The following is an 18703-nucleotide window of genomic DNA, read 5'->3' as shown; positions in this document are numbered from 1 at the left end:
TATTTGATAGTGGGGGCGGTCGGGTTCCCAACCACATCCCAGGATGGCCTCGAGACACCGTTTTTTGATTTGAAGTTCGGCTAAAATTAGACGAAAAAAGACACAAATTCGGCTAAATTTAGGCAGGTTTCATTTATATTCGGCGGGTTTCATTCATATTTATACATAACAAAAAGACATAATAAAAATATTAAAAAACATTGGCGCCCGCCGCCGCCCGAGCCTTTCTACATGCCGAGGAGCTTGTAGAAGGCGGGGTAGTCGCTGTGGTCGCTGCCGCCGTCGTCCTGCACGCCGCCACCGCTGTCTTTGCTGCACCGCTGACCCGCGTCGCCGATGCAGGTGGGGTTGGTCGCGCCAGTGCCTCCTCGTTGTTGTCGTCGAGGATGACGAGGCCACCCTCGTCGTGGCCGCGGCGCCGCGTGGCGATCTCCTCCAGAGCACGGCACTGGCGCTCCAATTCCTCCCAGACATAGTCCTGGCGTGACCACGCCAAGCCGTCCTCTAGGTCGGCAGCCACGGCCTCGTGCTCCTTCTTCACGTGAAGGAGCGTCAGCTCGGTCTTCGGCTTGACGAGGCGGGAGAAGGGAGGAGAAGGGACACTATCGCCCTTGTTGATGACAAGGGCCCGCTGCGGGTGCGCCGCCCGAGCGGTGTCTCCCGCAGCTCCGGCTTGACGGGGAGGAGCGGCGACCTGGAGGAACGGGAACCCAAGGAGGACAACGACGCCGTCTCCATTCGCCTCGGCGTCCAGGAACTACCGCGGCGGCGAGAGAAGGACGGGGCCACCGGGTACTCCATCTGTGGCGAGTTGTCGGCCTCGATGTACTCGAGGACGGCTTCGAGAGTGTGCCCGGGGACGCCCCACCATTGACGCCGGTCCTCGGAGTTGTGGCGTCGGCGGGATTCAACACCATTCGTGGACGTGAGTTACTCGGCATGGCGACGCTCGAAGTACGCCGTCCACAAATTGTGGCTGTCGGGAGCGTACCTTGGTTGTTGCCGCGTGTGCTCTGGCAGAGACGACCAGATTCGCGCGCTCTCGGCACGGCCTTCAGCACCGGCGGGCGGCGGTGGCACCGGGACTTCGCTGGCGATGAGCCTCCACGATCCCGCCACCCGCATGTCGGCCGGCACTGGGTAGTACGCCTCGTAGAGGAGGCGAGCCTCCGCCTCATGCAGGTGGCGGCGACCGAAGCCGTTAGCCGCCGGCCCGTCGCAGGGGAAGTGCTCGGCCATGCTCGCGACTTGAGAAAGGGAGAGAGGGCGTCGACGGCGAAGAAGAGAGGGGCGTCAGCGGCGAGAGAGAGAAGCTGTGGCGAGCAAGTGTGCGTCCAGCGGCAGCAAGGGAGGGGCGACTTTTATAGGGGTGAGTGGGCGGCGAGCGGGCGGCAGCTGTGTGGACGCGTGGCGGGAGGGGGCGGGACATGCAGGATGGGGGTGCGCCTTCGTTGCGACGCCCCTGAATCAATGGAAGGCTGACCGGCAGCTGCCTCGCATTGATTCCTGGTGGAAACCGAGGCGATGAGCACGACGAAGATTCTCGGCGTCGCCCAGTCACTGACTCGGCGGGTCCACCAGGCTTTCGCGCCAAAAACGTTTCCCGACGGCCCCGAGCGCCCCCAGCGCATCAGGTTCGGCCTGGGTCCACCGACGCCAATTTCGGCCCTAACCGGTAAAAATTGGGCTTCTTGGGGCGCGACGGCCGATTTTTCAGAGCCGACGATAAAAAAGGTGATGGGGTCCTGTTGGGGGAGCGAGTGGAGATGCTCTCATGCGCTGCACATGCCAGCCCTCATTACCTATTCTTAGAGGAAGAGGTTTATTCCTCCGCACCATTTCATATCCATTGTCGTCCAGCCTAGCTAAGAGCATCCACAACCGAAGCATTCAAAGGTCTCATCAGAACAGCCCGGTCACTATCTGGACAGCAGAAAGAATAGAAAAACTCATCCAACCGTAATCCTCATTTTGTGTGACCATGTCCAAGCCACAAATTCCCATATTCAAGCCATATATAGGGAGGATATTGGCAGTGGCGGATCAAAGCCCCGGGGGGTGGTCCCGGGGCATGAAGAAGCATTGCCTCGTTACTCTACCAGTGTGCGCACTGTAGCAACGTTGCAGCAGCCTGTGGCCCTGGTCTTGAACCAATCCCTCCGCCCATGGATATTGGGATGTTTGGACGTGTCAGGCAGGGTGCCACGTAGGATTTGGCTCACCACATGCCACTTTTCTCTTTCTTATTCTTTATTTTTTTTCTCTTCCTCTCCATCAAACATATGTATGTGACCGGACAATATAAGGATAGTATGAAAAGTACGGTTGTTTTGCAAGGAAAGTGAGGTTCAAAACGGACGTGTCCGGGCACTGACCGGGCACATCTGCGGACGTATGGGGAGCCAACTTAAGCAAGTTTAGTTGTAGATGCTCTAAAAAAATTAGTTGCTTCTTCGTTTTCCAGCTGCACTTGTCCGTGTTCTTTTTTTTTCTTTGCGAGAAAAACTTTCAATTTATTCACCAAACATCATGGTAGTACAAGGAACATCAGAAGTAAAATGAAATACATCCAGGTCCGTAGACCACCTAAAGACGACTACAAACATTGAAGCGAGTCGAAGGCGTGCCGCCGTCGTCGCCCCTTCCTTACGGGAGCCGAGAAAACCTTATTATAGTAGACAGTCAAGAAGTTGTCGTGCTAAAACCCTAAAGGACCAACACACCGGAACAATTTGTGTTTGCTGAAATCAATCATGTTTGATGAAATTTGTGTTTGCTTAAATTAGTTTTAAACTGTATACGAGCATCACCGGTGGGCAAAGTGCTCATACATTTACGTCTGATCAATTTGCCGTGAAGTGATCAATAATGTTGATCGAGGGACCGTCGCTCGGCTGGGTATTCCACTGCTGTGCTGTGCTCTACGGAACGGGCCTGCCAACCCTAGCTCGTCCTCGTCACTCCTCAGTCCTCTACTCCCCCACCGCCGCCACCTCCTGCTCACCCACTCCCTCCTCCGCCGCCGTCTCCTCCCAAATGCGCATCACTGCACCACGAAATATATCGATTCCTGCTGCCCACCACACCCATTGATCGATCTGTTTTCTCCACACCCAGCAGCACAAACACACAACGACTTACATAGATGCAGTGGTGAGCTAGGGGGCTTCATCGATGTCAGTGGTGAGCGCCGCGCATGGCGTGCTGGGTCCGCTGCTGGGGAAGCTCGCCGACCTGCTCGCCGGCAAGTTCGGCCGCGTGCGAGGCGTCCGCAAGGACATCCTCTCCCTCCAGGCCGAGCTGACCAGCATGCACGCCGCGCTCCAGGAGTACACGATGCTCGAAGATCCGGGCGTCCAGGTGAAGGCGTGGATATCGCTGCTCAGGGAGCTGGCGTACGATACCGAGGATTGCATCGACAAGTTCATCCGCCACCTCGGCAAACACGGGCGCCACGGCGGCTTCAAGGAGTTCTTCCGCAGCACCGCTCTGTTACTCAAGACGCTTGATTCTCGCTGTGGAATTGCCGACCAGATCGAGGAGCTCAAGGCCCGCATCAAGCATGTGAAGGAGCTCAAGGATAGTTACAAGCTGAGTGAGACTGCTTGTTGCAAGACTGAGCATGCCGCCGTGGATCCTCGGCTGTGTGCTCTGTTTGCGGAGGAGGCACACCTTGTGGGTGTGGAGGGTCCAAGAGATGATCTTGTCAAGTGGATGTTGAAAGAAGAAGCAAACAGCTCCACCAAGGATCCTAAGGTGTTGTCAATTGTTGGATTTGGTGGATTAGGAAAGACAACACTCGCAAATGAGGTCTATCGCAAGATTGAAGGGCATTTCGATTGCCGGGCTTTTGTATCAGTCTCACAAAAGCCAATTATAAAGAATATTATCAAGGATTTGATCTACAAAGTGCCTTGCCCTCATGAATTCAGAAAAGATATTGAAATTTGGGACGAAGCGACATCCATTGCAAAGCTAAGAGAACTGCTAAAAGATAAAAGGTAACTTTAACTTCTGTTGTTATTTTTCAGAACATTCCATGCAAATGTTTTCACAATTTTTGGTAGTTACTGGTTACTCTTTCATGTACAGTTATATTTTTCACGTGAAGAAATACAGAGCACAATTGTGACATGTGCAATTCATCCTTGTCACTTGTATTAGAATATATTCCATATACAATATTTAAATAAGCATTAAGAAACAATGTTTGCAGATAAAAATATAACAGATAAACATTGTTTTTGTGAATGAGCACTAGTGTTCCACTTAAATTGTATTGAAGTGGTGTGTGATGAAATATAGATGGAAACATAAGCAAGAACCAAGAAGTGTGTCCCACTTGTTAACCACTCCAGTACATGAAGCATTTGCATCATTGGAGTTTAACTGCATGTTTATTTTTGTAGTTGAATTCCTTTTAAAAATCAGCTAACATCATCTGCTACTATTTATTAGGTATCTTGTCGTAGTGGATGATATATGGTCTACCCAAGCATGGAGCAATATCAAGTGTGCTTTTCCAGACAATAATTGTTCTAGCAGAATTATAACTACCACACGCATTATTGATGTGGCAAGATCATGTTGTCCTGGTAGTGATGACCGTGTCTATGAAATGGCAGCCCTAGGTGATCTTCACTCCGAAAGATTGTTTCTGAGAAGAATTTTTGGCTCTGAGGACAACTGCCCTGATATGCTGAAAGAAAGTTCAAATGAAATCCTGAAAAAATGTGGAGGCCTACCACTGGCAATTGTTAGTATATCTAGTTTGTTAGCAAATAGACCAGCTGTCAAGGAGGAGTGGGAGAAGATTAGAAGATCAATTGGTTCTGCACTGGAAAATAACCAGAGTTTGGAGGGAATGAGTAAGATACTATTACTTAGCTACAATGATCTTCCACCTAATCTCAAGACATGTTTATTGTATTTGAGTGTATTCCCCGAGGATTATGTGATTGATCGAAAAAGGTTAGTGAGGCGGTGGATAGCGGAAGGGTTTATCTCTGAAGAGCGTGGACAAAGCCGGCAAGAAGTCGCTGAGAGATATTTCTATGAGCTTGTCAACAAAAGCATGGTACAGCCTGAGGACGTTGGCTATGATGGCAAGGCTCGTGCTTGCCGAGTCCATGACATGATGCTAGAAATTATTATTTCAAAATCAAATGAAGATAATTTCATTGTTGTGTTAGGTGGGGGCCAAACGAGTTTGGCAAATCGTCAAGGTTTTATTCGGCGGCTATCAATCCAGCACATTGATCATGAGCTTGCACATTTACTCGCACAAGAAGATCTAAGCCATGTTCGATCTCTGACAGTAACATCGTCAGCTTGCATCAAACACTTGCCTAGTCTTGCTAAATTTGAAGCTCTACGTGTACTGGATTTTGAAGGTTGTGAGGGTTTGGAAGAGTATGATATGAGAAATATTGGCAAATTGCTCCAACTAAAGTACCTAAACTTTCCAGCCATGAGAATTTCAAAGCTACCGTCAGAGATCATGTTGCTACGTGACCTAGAGACCCTGCATTTTGGAGCTACAACAGTAGAAGAGTTGCCAACTGGATTCGCTCAGCTGACCAAACTACAACACCTAATTGCTGGAGGTTGGACAATTATACCAAAGAAGATTGGAAATATGAGGAACTTACGGGGGATATCAGGCTTTAGTATTACCGAGAGTCCAGCAGATGCCGTGGAGGATCTTGGGAACCTGCCAGGTTTGGAGGAAATTGATATATCTCTCGATGGTGGAGAATCTGACGAGTTCAGGAGGCATGAAGAAATGTTACTTTCCTCACTGTGCAAGCTTGGCAGCTGCAAGCTCCGGTCTTTACAGATAACCAGCTATCGTGGTTTCCTCGAGTTCTTAGGGTCTTGGTCCCCACTGCCATTTTCCCTTCAAGAATTTTGTATGTCCAGCTGTGACTATTATTTCACAAAAGTTCCAGAGTGGATTGCTCCAGCACTCACCAGCCTTTCTTTCCTAGACATCAATTTAGCTGAATTAACAGAGGAGGGCCTGCACACTCTTGGGGAGCTCCCGTCCTTACTTTGCCTAAAACTATGGTTCAAAAAAAGATCTGATGATAGGGTTATAGTCCGAGGATTCCCAATTCTGAAGCAGTTTACCATCCATAGTAATTATGCGTCAGCATACGTTACATTTGTCAAAGGGGCTATGCCCAAGCTTAAGGAACTTGGTTTGCTTATCAATGTGTCAGTGGGAAAAACATATGGCTTCTATTTAGGCATTGAGCATCTCACATGTCTTAAAGAAGCAACGGCACCGCTTGACAATAGGGGCGCTACACCTTCCGAGAGCAAGGCTGCAGAGGCTGCGATCAGGGCTGAAGCAGGTGCACATCCAAACCATCCCAGAATTATTATTTGGTGGAAATACAGGCGTAGTGAAGACATTGGTGGCACCGATGAGAATTAAGATGCTCATCTTCCGAGTGGAATGATCCTCATCCCAACTGCAAGAGGTATTAATACAGACTGTGACCATTCTTTCTTTTACCATTAAAATGCATCTTTTATCCAAAAATGATTTTGGCTTCTAAAATTTATTTTGGCACTGCTATATAGGATGATATGCGGCTGGCTGGGTTACTTGGAGACTTGGAGTGGCATACTGAAGGAAGGCCTGAAGCACGGTGATGGTCACATTCAGAAAGACGGTGAGAGTGGTCTGGTTGCTAATTGCTACATTGAATTCCCATTATTTACTTTTCACAATTATCAAGACATAATTTCTCTGTTTGGGCATCTGGAGTGTGGATGATTTCTTCTGAATACTCTTCTAGATAGAGATGTAATATTGATTCTGCCTTTGCTCGCTCGAGTATTAAGACCGAGGCGTCGTATGGACAATTTTTTTGCTGAACATGCATGATTTAGTTATCTGAATGCGTCTAGTAGCTCGATTACCTGGTCCTTTTGTGAGCTCCTTATCTGAAGTAGTGTACATGTATTATTTTTCTGGATTTGATTTCAACACACAGCCTTTCTGGATTTGATTTCAACACACGAGCTGAAGGAGGCTTGAAATGCGCATCTCTTAAGACCAAGACATGAAAAACGAAGTTCAAACATGGGACACCTCCAAAAACGCTGTGTTTGAATGCTTCCTTTAATGAGTAGCACATGAGATCTGATCTGCATTCGGGATTATGGATTATTTTTCCCGAGCATTTTTTACTGTCTTTCAGCTGTTTAATTAGTTTGGTATGACCTAACATCTATTTTAGTCGGGAATGTTTGTGCTGAATACTTCCTGAGGTAAATGTCGTACTGATTCCCAGTACCTTGATTGGTCTCAGTGGCTGGATAAGTAAATGGACGCCTATAGCTGCTGTATCGTCGTTGCTTATGCCTCTACATCACATAAATGAAAACTGGGTCTGGGCTTCCATTTGTTCCAAAAGTGCAGCAATTTTGTGCTGAAACGGCTAGCGAGATGATAGCTCGCCTCGCCATGGGCGCTCGTTCGGTCGGACTCGTTCGCTCGCTCGGACCGGTTCGCCTCCGGTGTTCAGACTTGTTCGGTCGTTGTAGACTAGTTTTTCATTTTCTTTTTTCTTGAACAATGGCTAGAGTGGTCCAGTTTTTTTGGGTTTTCTTTCATTATTTTTTATTTATTTTTTACGGTATCATTGGTTTTCTTTTCTTCTCTTTTTCAGTGTATTTTCTTTATGGTTTCTCATTAGTTTTTCTTTGTTTTCTTATCGGGTTTTGCAGCTTTCTCTGTTTTTCTTTGTTGCTTCTGTTTTATTTTGTTTCTTTCTTTGACTTTCACTGGTCCCCATTATTTTCTTCATTTTCTTTTGTTTCTTTTTTAGTTTTCATAGGGTTTTTTTTTCTTCTTTTTCCCCCTTTTTCTTCAACACATGTCTACATTTTCTCATATATAATTTTGCTTAACTGAGGGATCAGATATGTAGTCAACTTTATTTGATGGTAAAAATGGATGGCTATTCTCCACATTTCTCACGGAGTGCACTTTTTCTTCTATTTCGTGATTCCCAGACTTCTTTATTTCACCATGCCCCTTCCATATGCGCTTCACACGCCATTACAATGCAAAGTTTTCGTAGTCATCGGAAACATTTTATTATACATATTGTACATTTTTTAATTGGATGATTAAATTTTTTTTTTTGAAATATTTGTTCTGGTGTCTACTTTTTTTTTCAACACATGTCTGCATTCTTTCATACACTAGCACAAGCCCGTGCCTGCTAGAGACCAACCACGAGGGTTAGCCTTAAATTTGTTGGAGTTGAGTGCGAACGGCGCACATTAGTTGTGTGACGGAGTACGGAACTGCTACGAATCTGCTGCATGGTGCAGAGTGGAGTTGCAGTTTGCCAACAACTGTTGCCAAGGAGTACTTGGACCAAATTAAGTGACTGCGATTCAGGCGGTTCATTGGATAGTCGGCTGTGGAGTTGGCTATTTAATAAACCCATATATGTGGGCATGCAGTTAAAAGAGGAAGGGAAAATAAAGGGGGCATTCGTTGCCGGGACATATAGAGCTTGTGTGTCTCCTCTGTTTTACTACTCTGTTTTTTCTGCTCTGCTCTTGTCACTACTGGAATCCACTGCTTTACCGAGTGCCGGTTCCAATCGGTGAAGGAGTAAAAAAAAAAACTCGGCAAATGCTTTGCTGAGAACAGTTCTCGGCAAAAGGTGCTGTGCTGATGCTCCCAACTACTCAGTACGCAGCACGCTATTGGTGATGACGCCCAGTGGTGGAGCGTGAACAAAATCCTAGGTGGGGCCAAGCGAGAGAAAACAGCTAGGATGATCAGAGATGCCAAATTTTCAGTTTTGGGAACAGAAGGGAGGAAGAAGATAAGCTCCTCTTTTTGGTCTTGTTCTGTTTTGTTCATGATTAAAAGGGAACCGCAATGCGACTCTCACAATAGGAGAGAAGAAAACCGTGCCTAAATAGCTTTATCAAATGTAGTATAAATACAGCCCGATGCAACTTATTTCATTCCTGCTCATACATGAAGTTACGTGGTTATTCTAAGTACAGAAGTAGAATAGATATAGATGATCCATTTCGCAAAGAAAAAACATACAGAGGAGACATAAGCACATGAACTCGTTCACTGTGATGAACTAGTTGACATAGTTGCTACAAGTTTGGTGTACTCGGCTTTGATCTTCTTTAGCGTCACGACCACGTCGCGCATTGTCATCCTCTGCCGTGGAGAGTCACTGGAACATCGCAAACCCACCTCAAAGACCGATGCAAGAATTCCATCGTCCAACCTGCAACTTGAAAGAGAGGAGCCTTGCAGATGCTGACCATCGACGACTCGGACAAGCTCAGCAGGAAATGAATGATGAACCCACTGCCTAAGGGTTAGTTGTGTGCCGAACATGACATCGGTGGGCCTTCTTCCGGTGAAGACTTCAAGGAGCATGATTCCGTAACTAAACACGTCGCTCTTCCTTGAGGCTTTTCCAAGTGATCCGTACTCTGCTCAACAGGAACATAAATGAAAATTTGAAACATGCTTGCTCTACTATAGACGCAATCATTACTGGTTTAATAAGTATATGGATGAAAACATCACAAGAGCAAGCTAATTAGGTACCTGATGCCATGTACCCAACTGTTCCAGGCATACTCCCACATATCATGGAGTTGTCATCTAGAATCAACCTTGCAATGCCAAAGTCAGCCACATGTGCCGTCATCTCATCGTCAAACAACACATTGCTAGGCTTCAAGTCACAGTGCAATATCAGCTCGTAGTGCTCATGGTGTAGATATTCCATCGCCATAGACACATCGAGCATGATGCCTAGTCTTTCAAGGAACCCTAGGTGACATGAACTCTGAGACCGACGTAGGATCATCTCTAAGCTGCCTTTTGGCATGTACTGAAGCACTAGTGCTCTGAAGTCAAGGTTTGAACATGTGTTGAGTATTTTTATCAGGTTGCGGTGTAGCGCCATTCGAAGCACTTGACACTCCACATCAAAGCTTCGGATGGCCTCCTCGAGCTGCATGTTAATAACTTTTACCGCGACCACCAAGCCATTGCTTAGTTGTCCCTTGAAGACTTTTCCAAAGCTTCCAGATCCCAACATATTTTCCTCACTAAAATTATTGGTGGCGCGAATGATTTCTTGATAGGAGACTATCTGATGGTCTATGACAGCAATTGGAGCAATAGAAGCTTTGACGTCTCCCTTCTTAAGTTCCTTTTTGATACATAGGTATAAAGAAATGACAATGGCGCCAAAAGCTAATGCGAGTGTTGGAAGTAAACATTGTAGCAAGTGTCTATTACTTGAGCGAGATTTGTCGAAGCATGGTGGAAATCCTAGGCGCGGGGCTCCACATAGACGAGCATTCCCAATCAAGGACTGCGAGGTGAGGTTTGAGAAAACACCCCCCCTCTGGTATTTGGCCTGCTAGACTATTGAATGAGAGGTTCAAGATAATCAAATATGTAAACTTGGCAAGGAATATGGGAATCGTGCCAGAGAGACTGTTAAATGACAGGTCTAATGATGCTAAACTTTTTAGCTTTTCGAGTGTGCCTGGAATTGAGCCTTTGAAATAATTATGTGATAAATTCAGGTTTGTCAACATATTGAGTTGTCCGAATGATTCTGGGATGCTTCCTATCAAGAAGTTGGAAGAAATGTCCATGTAGTTTGCTTGTCTTAAACTAGAAAAATTGACTTGTAGTGCACCAACAAATAAATTGTGGGAAAGATCTAGTTGGATAAGTTTATCTAGGTGGAAAAGGCTAGCCGGTATGGTTGAACCTAATTGGTTATTGGACAAGTTAATAATTTCCAACAAACTTAGGTTACCAAAGCAGCTTGGTATGGATCCTAAAAAAATTTTTGCTTGGAGAAACAAACGTTCTAAACTCATGAGCATACCCATTTGTGTTGTGATAGGGCCTAACATATCATTATGGGAGAGATCAAGATGTACAAGATTTTCCAACATAACAATGGATTCTGGAATGGGCTCAGTGAATCGGTTGTTGCTAATATCTATCAGATAAATGTTGCTTAGGTTTGAAATCGCTAATGGAAGTCCACCTGTTAACTTGTTATCACGTGCAATGAACATGGTTAATTGTGTACTGAGGTTTCCCACATAGCTAGGGAGGACACCCGTGAAAGAATTAGACCCCATATCAAGGATTTGGAGTTGTCTACACTTGGAAAGAGCTGACAAGAAGTCTAGATTTCCTTCTAAATTATTTGTGTGGAATAGAAGCTTGTTTAAAGCTACGATTTTTCCCAGTGTTGTTGGTACTTGGCCAGACAATTGATTATGAGACAAACTTAGGCTTGATAATTTCGATAAATTGCCGAGGGCAGCAGGAATTTTACCTGTCAATTGATTGGAGGCAAGATTAAGATACGAGAGTTCATGTATATGACCTAAATTAGGTGGAATCTCCCCTTTAAGATTGCCGTTGTCGAGTGCTAGTGCATTAAGACTAGTGAGATTGCTAAAAGCAACTGGGATGAAGCCAGTAAGGTTATTAGAACCGAAGTCAAGCACTCTGAGTTTTGGCAATTTGGCTAACCATGTTGGCACAACATCCACAAAAGAGTTATCACTCAAATCAAGTGTTTGCAGGTACTGGCATGATGCTAAGCCTATTGGAAACCGACCGGCAAATTTGTTCCCGGCTAGTGTGAAAAGTTGCAACATTGGGAGGCTAAAACTTTGATTGCTCGGAATCATTCCAGTTAGGTTAGCGCATTCTTCGAACGCCATAACTCGCAGCTTAGACATGTTGAACATGGCTTGTGGAAGTAGACCAGAGAATTGATTATACTGTACACTGAAGAACTCAAGCATGGATAGGGATGCAACTGCTTGTGGTATTGGACCCGACAGACTGTTATTTCCAAAATCGATGGATGCCATAGAAGGTGTGTTGTTGAAGAAATACGATGGTATTTGTCCAATCAATTCATTTTGGTTAAGGACAATTTCTTTAAGGTTGTGCATATGGGCCAACATCTGAGGAGGGATCTGGCCCGAGAGTTCATTATGACCCAGACGAAGGCTCACAAGCCTTGTGAGGTTCCCAAGGGTAGTAGGTATGGAGTCAGAAAACCTATTTCCCATGAGACGGAGATACCTAAGACGACGTAGCCTACCAAGTTCTACCGGAATGGAGCCCGTCAGATTGTTGCGGGTGAGGTTGAGGATGGAAAGGAAAGAGAGGTTACCTATGTGAGGAGCTACAGATCCAACAAGATGTGTATCCACCAATGATAAAGCGGTGACACGTTGCCTACGCCGACTGCACGAGACGCCGACCCAGTGGCAGAAAGACGTGCTGGTGGTCCAGTTGTCAGCAAGGATGTGGAGAGGGTCGGCGAGCTGCACTTTGAAAGCGAGCAGCGCGGCGAGGTCGATGTCACTGCCATTGCCATTGATCGGACTGGGAGAAGAAGCTGACACAGCCGAGAGTAGGACTAACACAAAGATGGGAATGCGGGTAGACATGGATGGAGCGGCCATTGAGCTGGGTGTGGAGTGAACATCAAGGGTAGCGGTGAGTTTATATGGGCTACAACAAATAACGTGTAGATACAAAAGGTTGGTTTTGCCCTCACAAAGCTCCGCCAGTGCAAAAGAAGGGGAATCTAGTTGTCGGGCACCATAAGTAACGTGTAGAAACAAAATGTTGATTTTGAGGAACTTGCAACAGGACTTATTTCCCTTACCTTCTTGTTGGATATTTCTTAACCCCATACTGGAAATAGTGAAAGTCTGATCAACAGAAACTGAGAGGACAATTAGAAACGAACCAGTAGAAGTATTTCCAAAATGGAAAAAGGATGGAATATGTTCTTACAAAATTATATCAAATGTACGGGCCAACTTCACATTTTACAGCTGCAATATCAATGATGCACTCAGGATGCATTGCATAATGGCATAGCAGGTCTCTCAACTATTTCATACACGCGAACAAGGAAGTAAAATAATTAGGCCAACTGGTATATGGTACTTGTTAGGCAGCACAGAAATTTAGTGGAACTTGAACTCAAAGTCCATCAACTTGCCCAGGGCTTGCTTTCCACACTTGAAAATTCACGTATTTCATCTTTGATCCATCTTTCAGGTGGGCAAATCAGCAAACATGTGGGGGGCACGGGCAAGGGGCCCCGAGTTCATGGAACGAGTTGATGAAGATGTCATCCGCATCCTCCAACCCTTCGATCTGCCTCCCATCCACCACTGGCAGCCCCATGACTTCCACGGAGCGGGCCTGCGACTGCGAGAACAGCACAGCCTAAACCATCATCACATCAGCAGGTTCAGTAGTACTCCAATCCAAGTCGCCTTAAGACGTCTCCAAGTTGTGGCACGTGACCTCATCTCCCACCGCAAGAGAATTAACTAGATGTACTCCGGCACACACACATGTATAAGTAGTTCAGTGAGTTCACACTAATCTGGATTGATATCACTGAATCTCATGTACGGATGTACCCACTGAACAATCACGTTGTTGAACCATGCAAATATCTACGGAGGCCCGGTAAACTGAATCAATATTGCCTTCCTGTATCAGTACAAACACAGTTTTGCTGACTACTTACAAGCATCTGCGGCTAGAAACAGAGACCCCTTGTTCATCTCTTTCGTCATGTTCAGATTTCAGAAAGTCTGCAACTGTCAGAGCAATAGCAAGGGAGCCGCAATGCTGCTCTCACACAGAGGAGAATCAGGACCAAATATAGTTATGCATGCCAAATGTGAACTCGTATTCAGAGTTTTGGGAACAAACGGGAGGAAGAAGATTTACTCCTATGTCCTCTCTTTGGTCTTGTTCAGTTTTGCTCATGACCGAAAGGGAACGAGAATGTTTCCTCACAGCCAGAGAACAAAACTGTGTCTAAACAGCTATACATGCATGATGTATAATACATTCCAATACAACTTATTTCAGTCCTGCCGATACCTGAAGTTATGTGTGGTTATTCTAAGTGCAGATGTAGAATATATATAGACGATACATAATTAAGCAAGCACATAGTAGCTACCACATGAGATCGGTTCACTATGCTGCAGTACTTGACATAGTTGCTACCAGTTTAGTGTACTCGGCTTTGATCTTCTTCAGTGTTACGACCATGTCACGCATTGTCATCCTCTGGTCTGGAGAGTCGCTGGAACATCGCAAACCAACCTCAAAGACCGATGCTAGAAAACCATTGTCCAATCTGCAACCTGAAATTGAGGAGTCGTGTAGAAGCTGGCCGTCAACGACTTGGACAAGATCCGCAGGAAATGCCCGATGAGCCCACTGCCTAAGAGTTAGTTGTGCGCCGAACATGACATCGGTGGGTCTTTTTCCGGTGAAGACTTCAAGGAGCATGATTCCATAGCTGAACACGTCACTTTTCCTTGAGGCTTTTTACTCAATAAAATAAAAATGTTGTTGCTCAACCATATTGTTTTAGGTGTAGACAGAACAAATGAATGGTTTAATAAGTATATGGTTGAAAACATAACAAGAGCAAACTAAGTAGGTACCTGGTGCCATGTACCCAACTGTTCCAGGCATGCTCGCACATATGGTGGAATTGTCATCTAGAATCAACCTTGCAATGCCAAAGTCAGCCACATGCGCCGTCATCTCATCGTCAAACAACACATTGTTGGGCTTCAAGTCACAGTGCAATATCAGCTCGTAGTGCTCATGGTGCAGATACTCCATTGCCATAGACACATCGATCATGATGCCTAGTCTCTCAAGGAACCCTAGGTGACCTGAACTTTGAGACCGGTGTAGGATCATCTCTAAGCTGCCTTTTGGCATGTACTGAAGCACTAATGCTCTGAAGTCAAGGTTGGAACATGTGTTGAGTATCTTTATCAGGTTGCGGTGTAGCGCCATTCGAAGCACTTGACACTCCGCATCAAAGCTTCGGATGGCCTCCTCGAGCTGCATATCAATAACTTTTACCGCGACCACCAAGCCATTGCTCAGTTGTCCCTTGAAGACGTTTCCAAAGCTTCCAGATCCCAACATGTTATCCTCACTAAAATTATTGGTGGCGCGAATGATTTCTTGATAGGAGACTATCTGATGATCTATGACACCAGTTGGATCAACAGAAGCTTTGACATCTCCCTTCTTAAGTTTCTTTCTAATACATAGGTATAAAGGTATGACAATGCCGCCAAAAGCTAATGTGAGTGCTGGAAGTAAACACTGTAGACGAACATTACCAATCAAGGACTGTGGGGTGAGGTTTGAGAAAACACCCCCCTCCGGTATTTGGCCTACTAGACTATTGAATGAGAGGTTCAAGCTAGTCAAATATGTAAGGTTGGCAAGGAATATGGGAATGGTACCAGAGAGATTATTGAATGAGAGGTCTAATGATGCTAAACTTTTTAGCTTTTCGAGTGTGCCTGGAATTGAGCCTTTGAAACAATTATGTGATAAATTAAGATTCATCAACATATTGTTTTGTCCGAATGAGTCAGGGATGCTTCCTATCAAGAAGTTGGAAGAAATGTCCATGTAGTTTGATTGTCTTAAACTAGAAAAATCAACTCGTAGTGCACCAACAAATAAATTATGAGAAAGATCTATTTTGATAAGTTTATCTAGGTGTAAAAGGCTCGCGGGTATGGTTGAACTTAATTGGTTATTGGACAAGTCAATAATTTCCAACAAACTAAGATTACCAAAGAAGCTTGGTATGGAACCTAAAAAATTATTTGCCTGGAGAAACAAACGTTCTAAACTCATGAGCATACCCATTTGTGTTGGGATAGTGCCTGCCATATCATTGTGGGAGAGATCAAGATGTACAAGATTTTCCAACATAATGATGGATTCTGGGATGGCTCGACGAATAGGTTGTTGCTAATATCTATCAGATAAATGTTGCTTAGGTTTGAAATCGCTAACGGAAGTCCACATGTTAACTTGTTACTATGTGCAATGAACATGCTTAATTGTGTACTAAGGTTTCCCACATAGCCAGGGAGGATACCTGTGAAAGAATTAGACGACATATCAAGGATTTGGAGTTGTCTACACTTGGAAAGAGCTGACAAGAAGTCTAGATTTCCCGTTAAATTATTGTGGTTCAACACAAGCTTGTTTAAATGTACGATTTTTTCAAATGTTGTTGGTACTTGGCCAGACAATTGATTACGATACAAACCTAGGGTTGATAATTTTGATAAGTTGCCAAGGGAATCAGGAATTTTACCTGTCAATTGATTCTGGCCAAGATTAAGATACCAGAGTTCATGTATAAGACCTAATTCATGTGGAATCTCCCCTTTGAGATTACCGTTGTCGAGTGCTAGCATACTAAGACTAGTGAGGTTGCTAAGAGCAACTGGGATGAATCCGGTAAGGTTATTAGAACCCAATAAAAGCTTTTTTAGTTGTGACAATTTGGCTAACCATGTTGGCACAACATCCACAAAAGAGTTACGACTCAAATCAAGTGCTTGCAGGTATTGACATGATGCAAACCCTATTGGAAACCGCCCTGCAAATTTGTTCCCAGCTAGTGTAAAAAATTGCAACATTGGGAGGCTAAAACTTTGATTGGTCGGAATCATTCCAGTTAGGTTACCGCAGTCTTCGAATGCCATTACTCGAAGCTTAGACATGTTGAACATGGCTTGTGGGAGTAGACCGGAGAGTTGATTATGCTGTACACTGAAGACCTCAAGCATGGATAGGGATGCAAGAGCAGTTGGTATTGGACCCGACAGGCTGTTATTTCCAAGATGGATGACTGCCAAAGAAGGTGTATTGTTGAACAAATACAACGGTATTTGGCCACCTAATTCATTTTGGTGCAGGACAATTTCTTTAAGGTTGTGCATACGGATTAACATCCCAGGACGGATCTGGCCCGAGAGTTCATTGTAACCTAGACGAAGGCGCACAAGCCTTGTGAGGTTCCCAAGGGTAGTAGGTAGGGCGTCAGAAAACCTATTTCTCATGAGATCGAGATACCTAAGACGATGTAACCTACCAAGTTCCACTGGAATGGAGCCCATCAGATTGTTGCTGGTGAGGTTAAGGATGGAAAGGAAAGAGAGGTTACCGATGTGAGGTGCCAGAGAGCCAACGAGACGCGTATCCACCAATGATAGAGCAGTGACACGTTGTCGGCGCAGGCTGCATGAGACACCGACCCAGTGGCAGAAAGATGTGCCGGTTGTCCAGTTGTCGGCAAGGATGCGGAGAGGGTCGGCGAGCTGCGCTTTCAAAGCCAGAAGCGCGGCGAGATCAGTTTCACTACCGTTGCGGTTGGTCAGGCTGGGATAAGAACAGGAGACGGCCGAGAGTAGGACTATCACAAAGATGGGAATGTGGGCAGACATAGATGGAGCGGCCATTGAGCTCGGTGGCTGGGCTGTTTGCCTGTATGTGGTGTGAACAGCAAGGGTAGTGGTGAATTTATAGGAACTTTCTGCAGAACCTCATCCTTTCCGGAGCCACAAGCGCATCGATCAATCACCTTGCCGGCGGCCACACGGCGGGTAAGCATAGCAACACAGTGCGAGGCAAACGTCTTGCTGACTGGTCGAAAAAATTCCAAATCTTGGGCCGAACGAGAGCGACGCGACTCGAACATGCACCGCACGCTCAGGAATTTACCCGATACGAGCGGGGGAGAGTATCAGGTGATACAATCACTCAATACTCCCATGATACCAGTTAAAAAAAAAAATCAGTTTTAGGTGTGTCAAAAAATATCGAATTTTTTTGTGAATGTTCACAATACATGTGTCTACAACCCCTAAAATATTCAGCTAAAAAACCAAAATAGACGAAGAGAAAAGAATAGAGAAATCCAACACGAATAATGTCAATAAAGACAAAAACATGAATAGTGTAAAAACTATACTGCTCACATCTGGATTTGTTTTTTTTGTTTCTCTTTGTCTATTTCGGATTTCGATCTGAATTTTTTAGGGGTTGTGTACAAGTATGTGATGAACATTCACATAAAAAATCAAAAATTTTGACACACTTAAAATCGATGTTTTTAAAATTGATACTCTCTCCGTCCGAAAAATTTTGTCAAAGAAATGGATAAAAATGAATGTATGTAGAACTAAAATACGTGTGAATACATCCATTTCCGAGACAAATATTTCCGGACAGAGGGAGTATCTTGGAAGCACTTGAGTGATGGTATTATCTGATATTCTCCCTAGAGCGGACGAAAGCCTCCACACCAGCTTTGCAACTAGCGAGACACGGCAGTCATCACCTCGCGTCCTCGCCGGCTGCCACACGGACGCGGCAAGCATAGCAACACGGCGCGGAGCTATCGAAGGTTTGGCCCGAGTGACACTGCTCCACACGTCCAGGAGATGCCCGAGATGGGAGCGGACGAAAACCTGCCCGCCAGCTTTGCAACTAGCTAGACCTGCAGGAACTAAGAAGCTTCATGCGTACTACTAGTCAAGCGCCGATCACTAATATCTTTGGTAACGTCACGGCCGGGGTCAGGGACAATTCACGTCTCCGTTACAGGATTTTATACTGTATAGTTTTGGTCGTACGTGGACGTGGCTACATAGCCACGACCTATACATTTTCTTTGTTTTGTTCTGGGAAACAATTCGTATCAAGTAATGGTAAGAACCGTCCGACTTAAACAGCTCTCGTGCCGACTAGACTGAG

General features: G+C 45.3%; 2 protein-coding genes and 1 pseudogene across 2 annotated transcripts; 1 reads left to right on the top strand and 2 right to left on the bottom strand.

Moving 5' to 3' along the window:
* The first annotated feature begins 2484 nt into the window (after nt 1–2484).
* LOC109747601 (disease resistance protein Pik-2-like) lies at nt 2485–6847 on the top strand. Its single transcript, XM_020306632.2, has 3 exons — nt 2485–4001; nt 4459–6488; nt 6592–6847. The coding sequence occupies exons 1-2, from the start codon at nt 3175–3177 to the stop codon at nt 6440–6442; spliced, it is 2811 nt and encodes a 936-aa protein (XP_020162221.1). The 5' UTR covers nt 2485–3174; the 3' UTR covers nt 6443–6488; nt 6592–6847.
* A 2092-nt stretch (nt 6848–8939) lies between these two features.
* Nucleotides 8940–12534, bottom strand: LOC109747593 (uncharacterized). Its single transcript, XM_040391301.3, is given in 3 exon segments — nt 8940–9498; nt 9617–10409; nt 10411–12534. Coding segments are annotated over 3 exon segments (3294 nt in total). The 3' UTR covers nt 8940–9121.
* A 1229-nt stretch (nt 12535–13763) lies between these two features.
* LOC109747596 (uncharacterized) lies at nt 13764–17430 on the bottom strand (annotated as a pseudogene).
* Nucleotides 17431–18703: the final 1273 nt, after the last annotated feature.

This window comes from Aegilops tauschii, chromosome 5 (genome assembly GCF_002575655.3).
Source record: "Aegilops tauschii subsp. strangulata cultivar AL8/78 chromosome 5, Aet v6.0, whole genome shotgun sequence".
In the NCBI taxonomy this organism is placed as follows: Eukaryota; Viridiplantae; Streptophyta; class Magnoliopsida; order Poales; family Poaceae; genus Aegilops; species Aegilops tauschii.
This window is presented reverse-complemented; position numbering and strand designations above follow the sequence as displayed.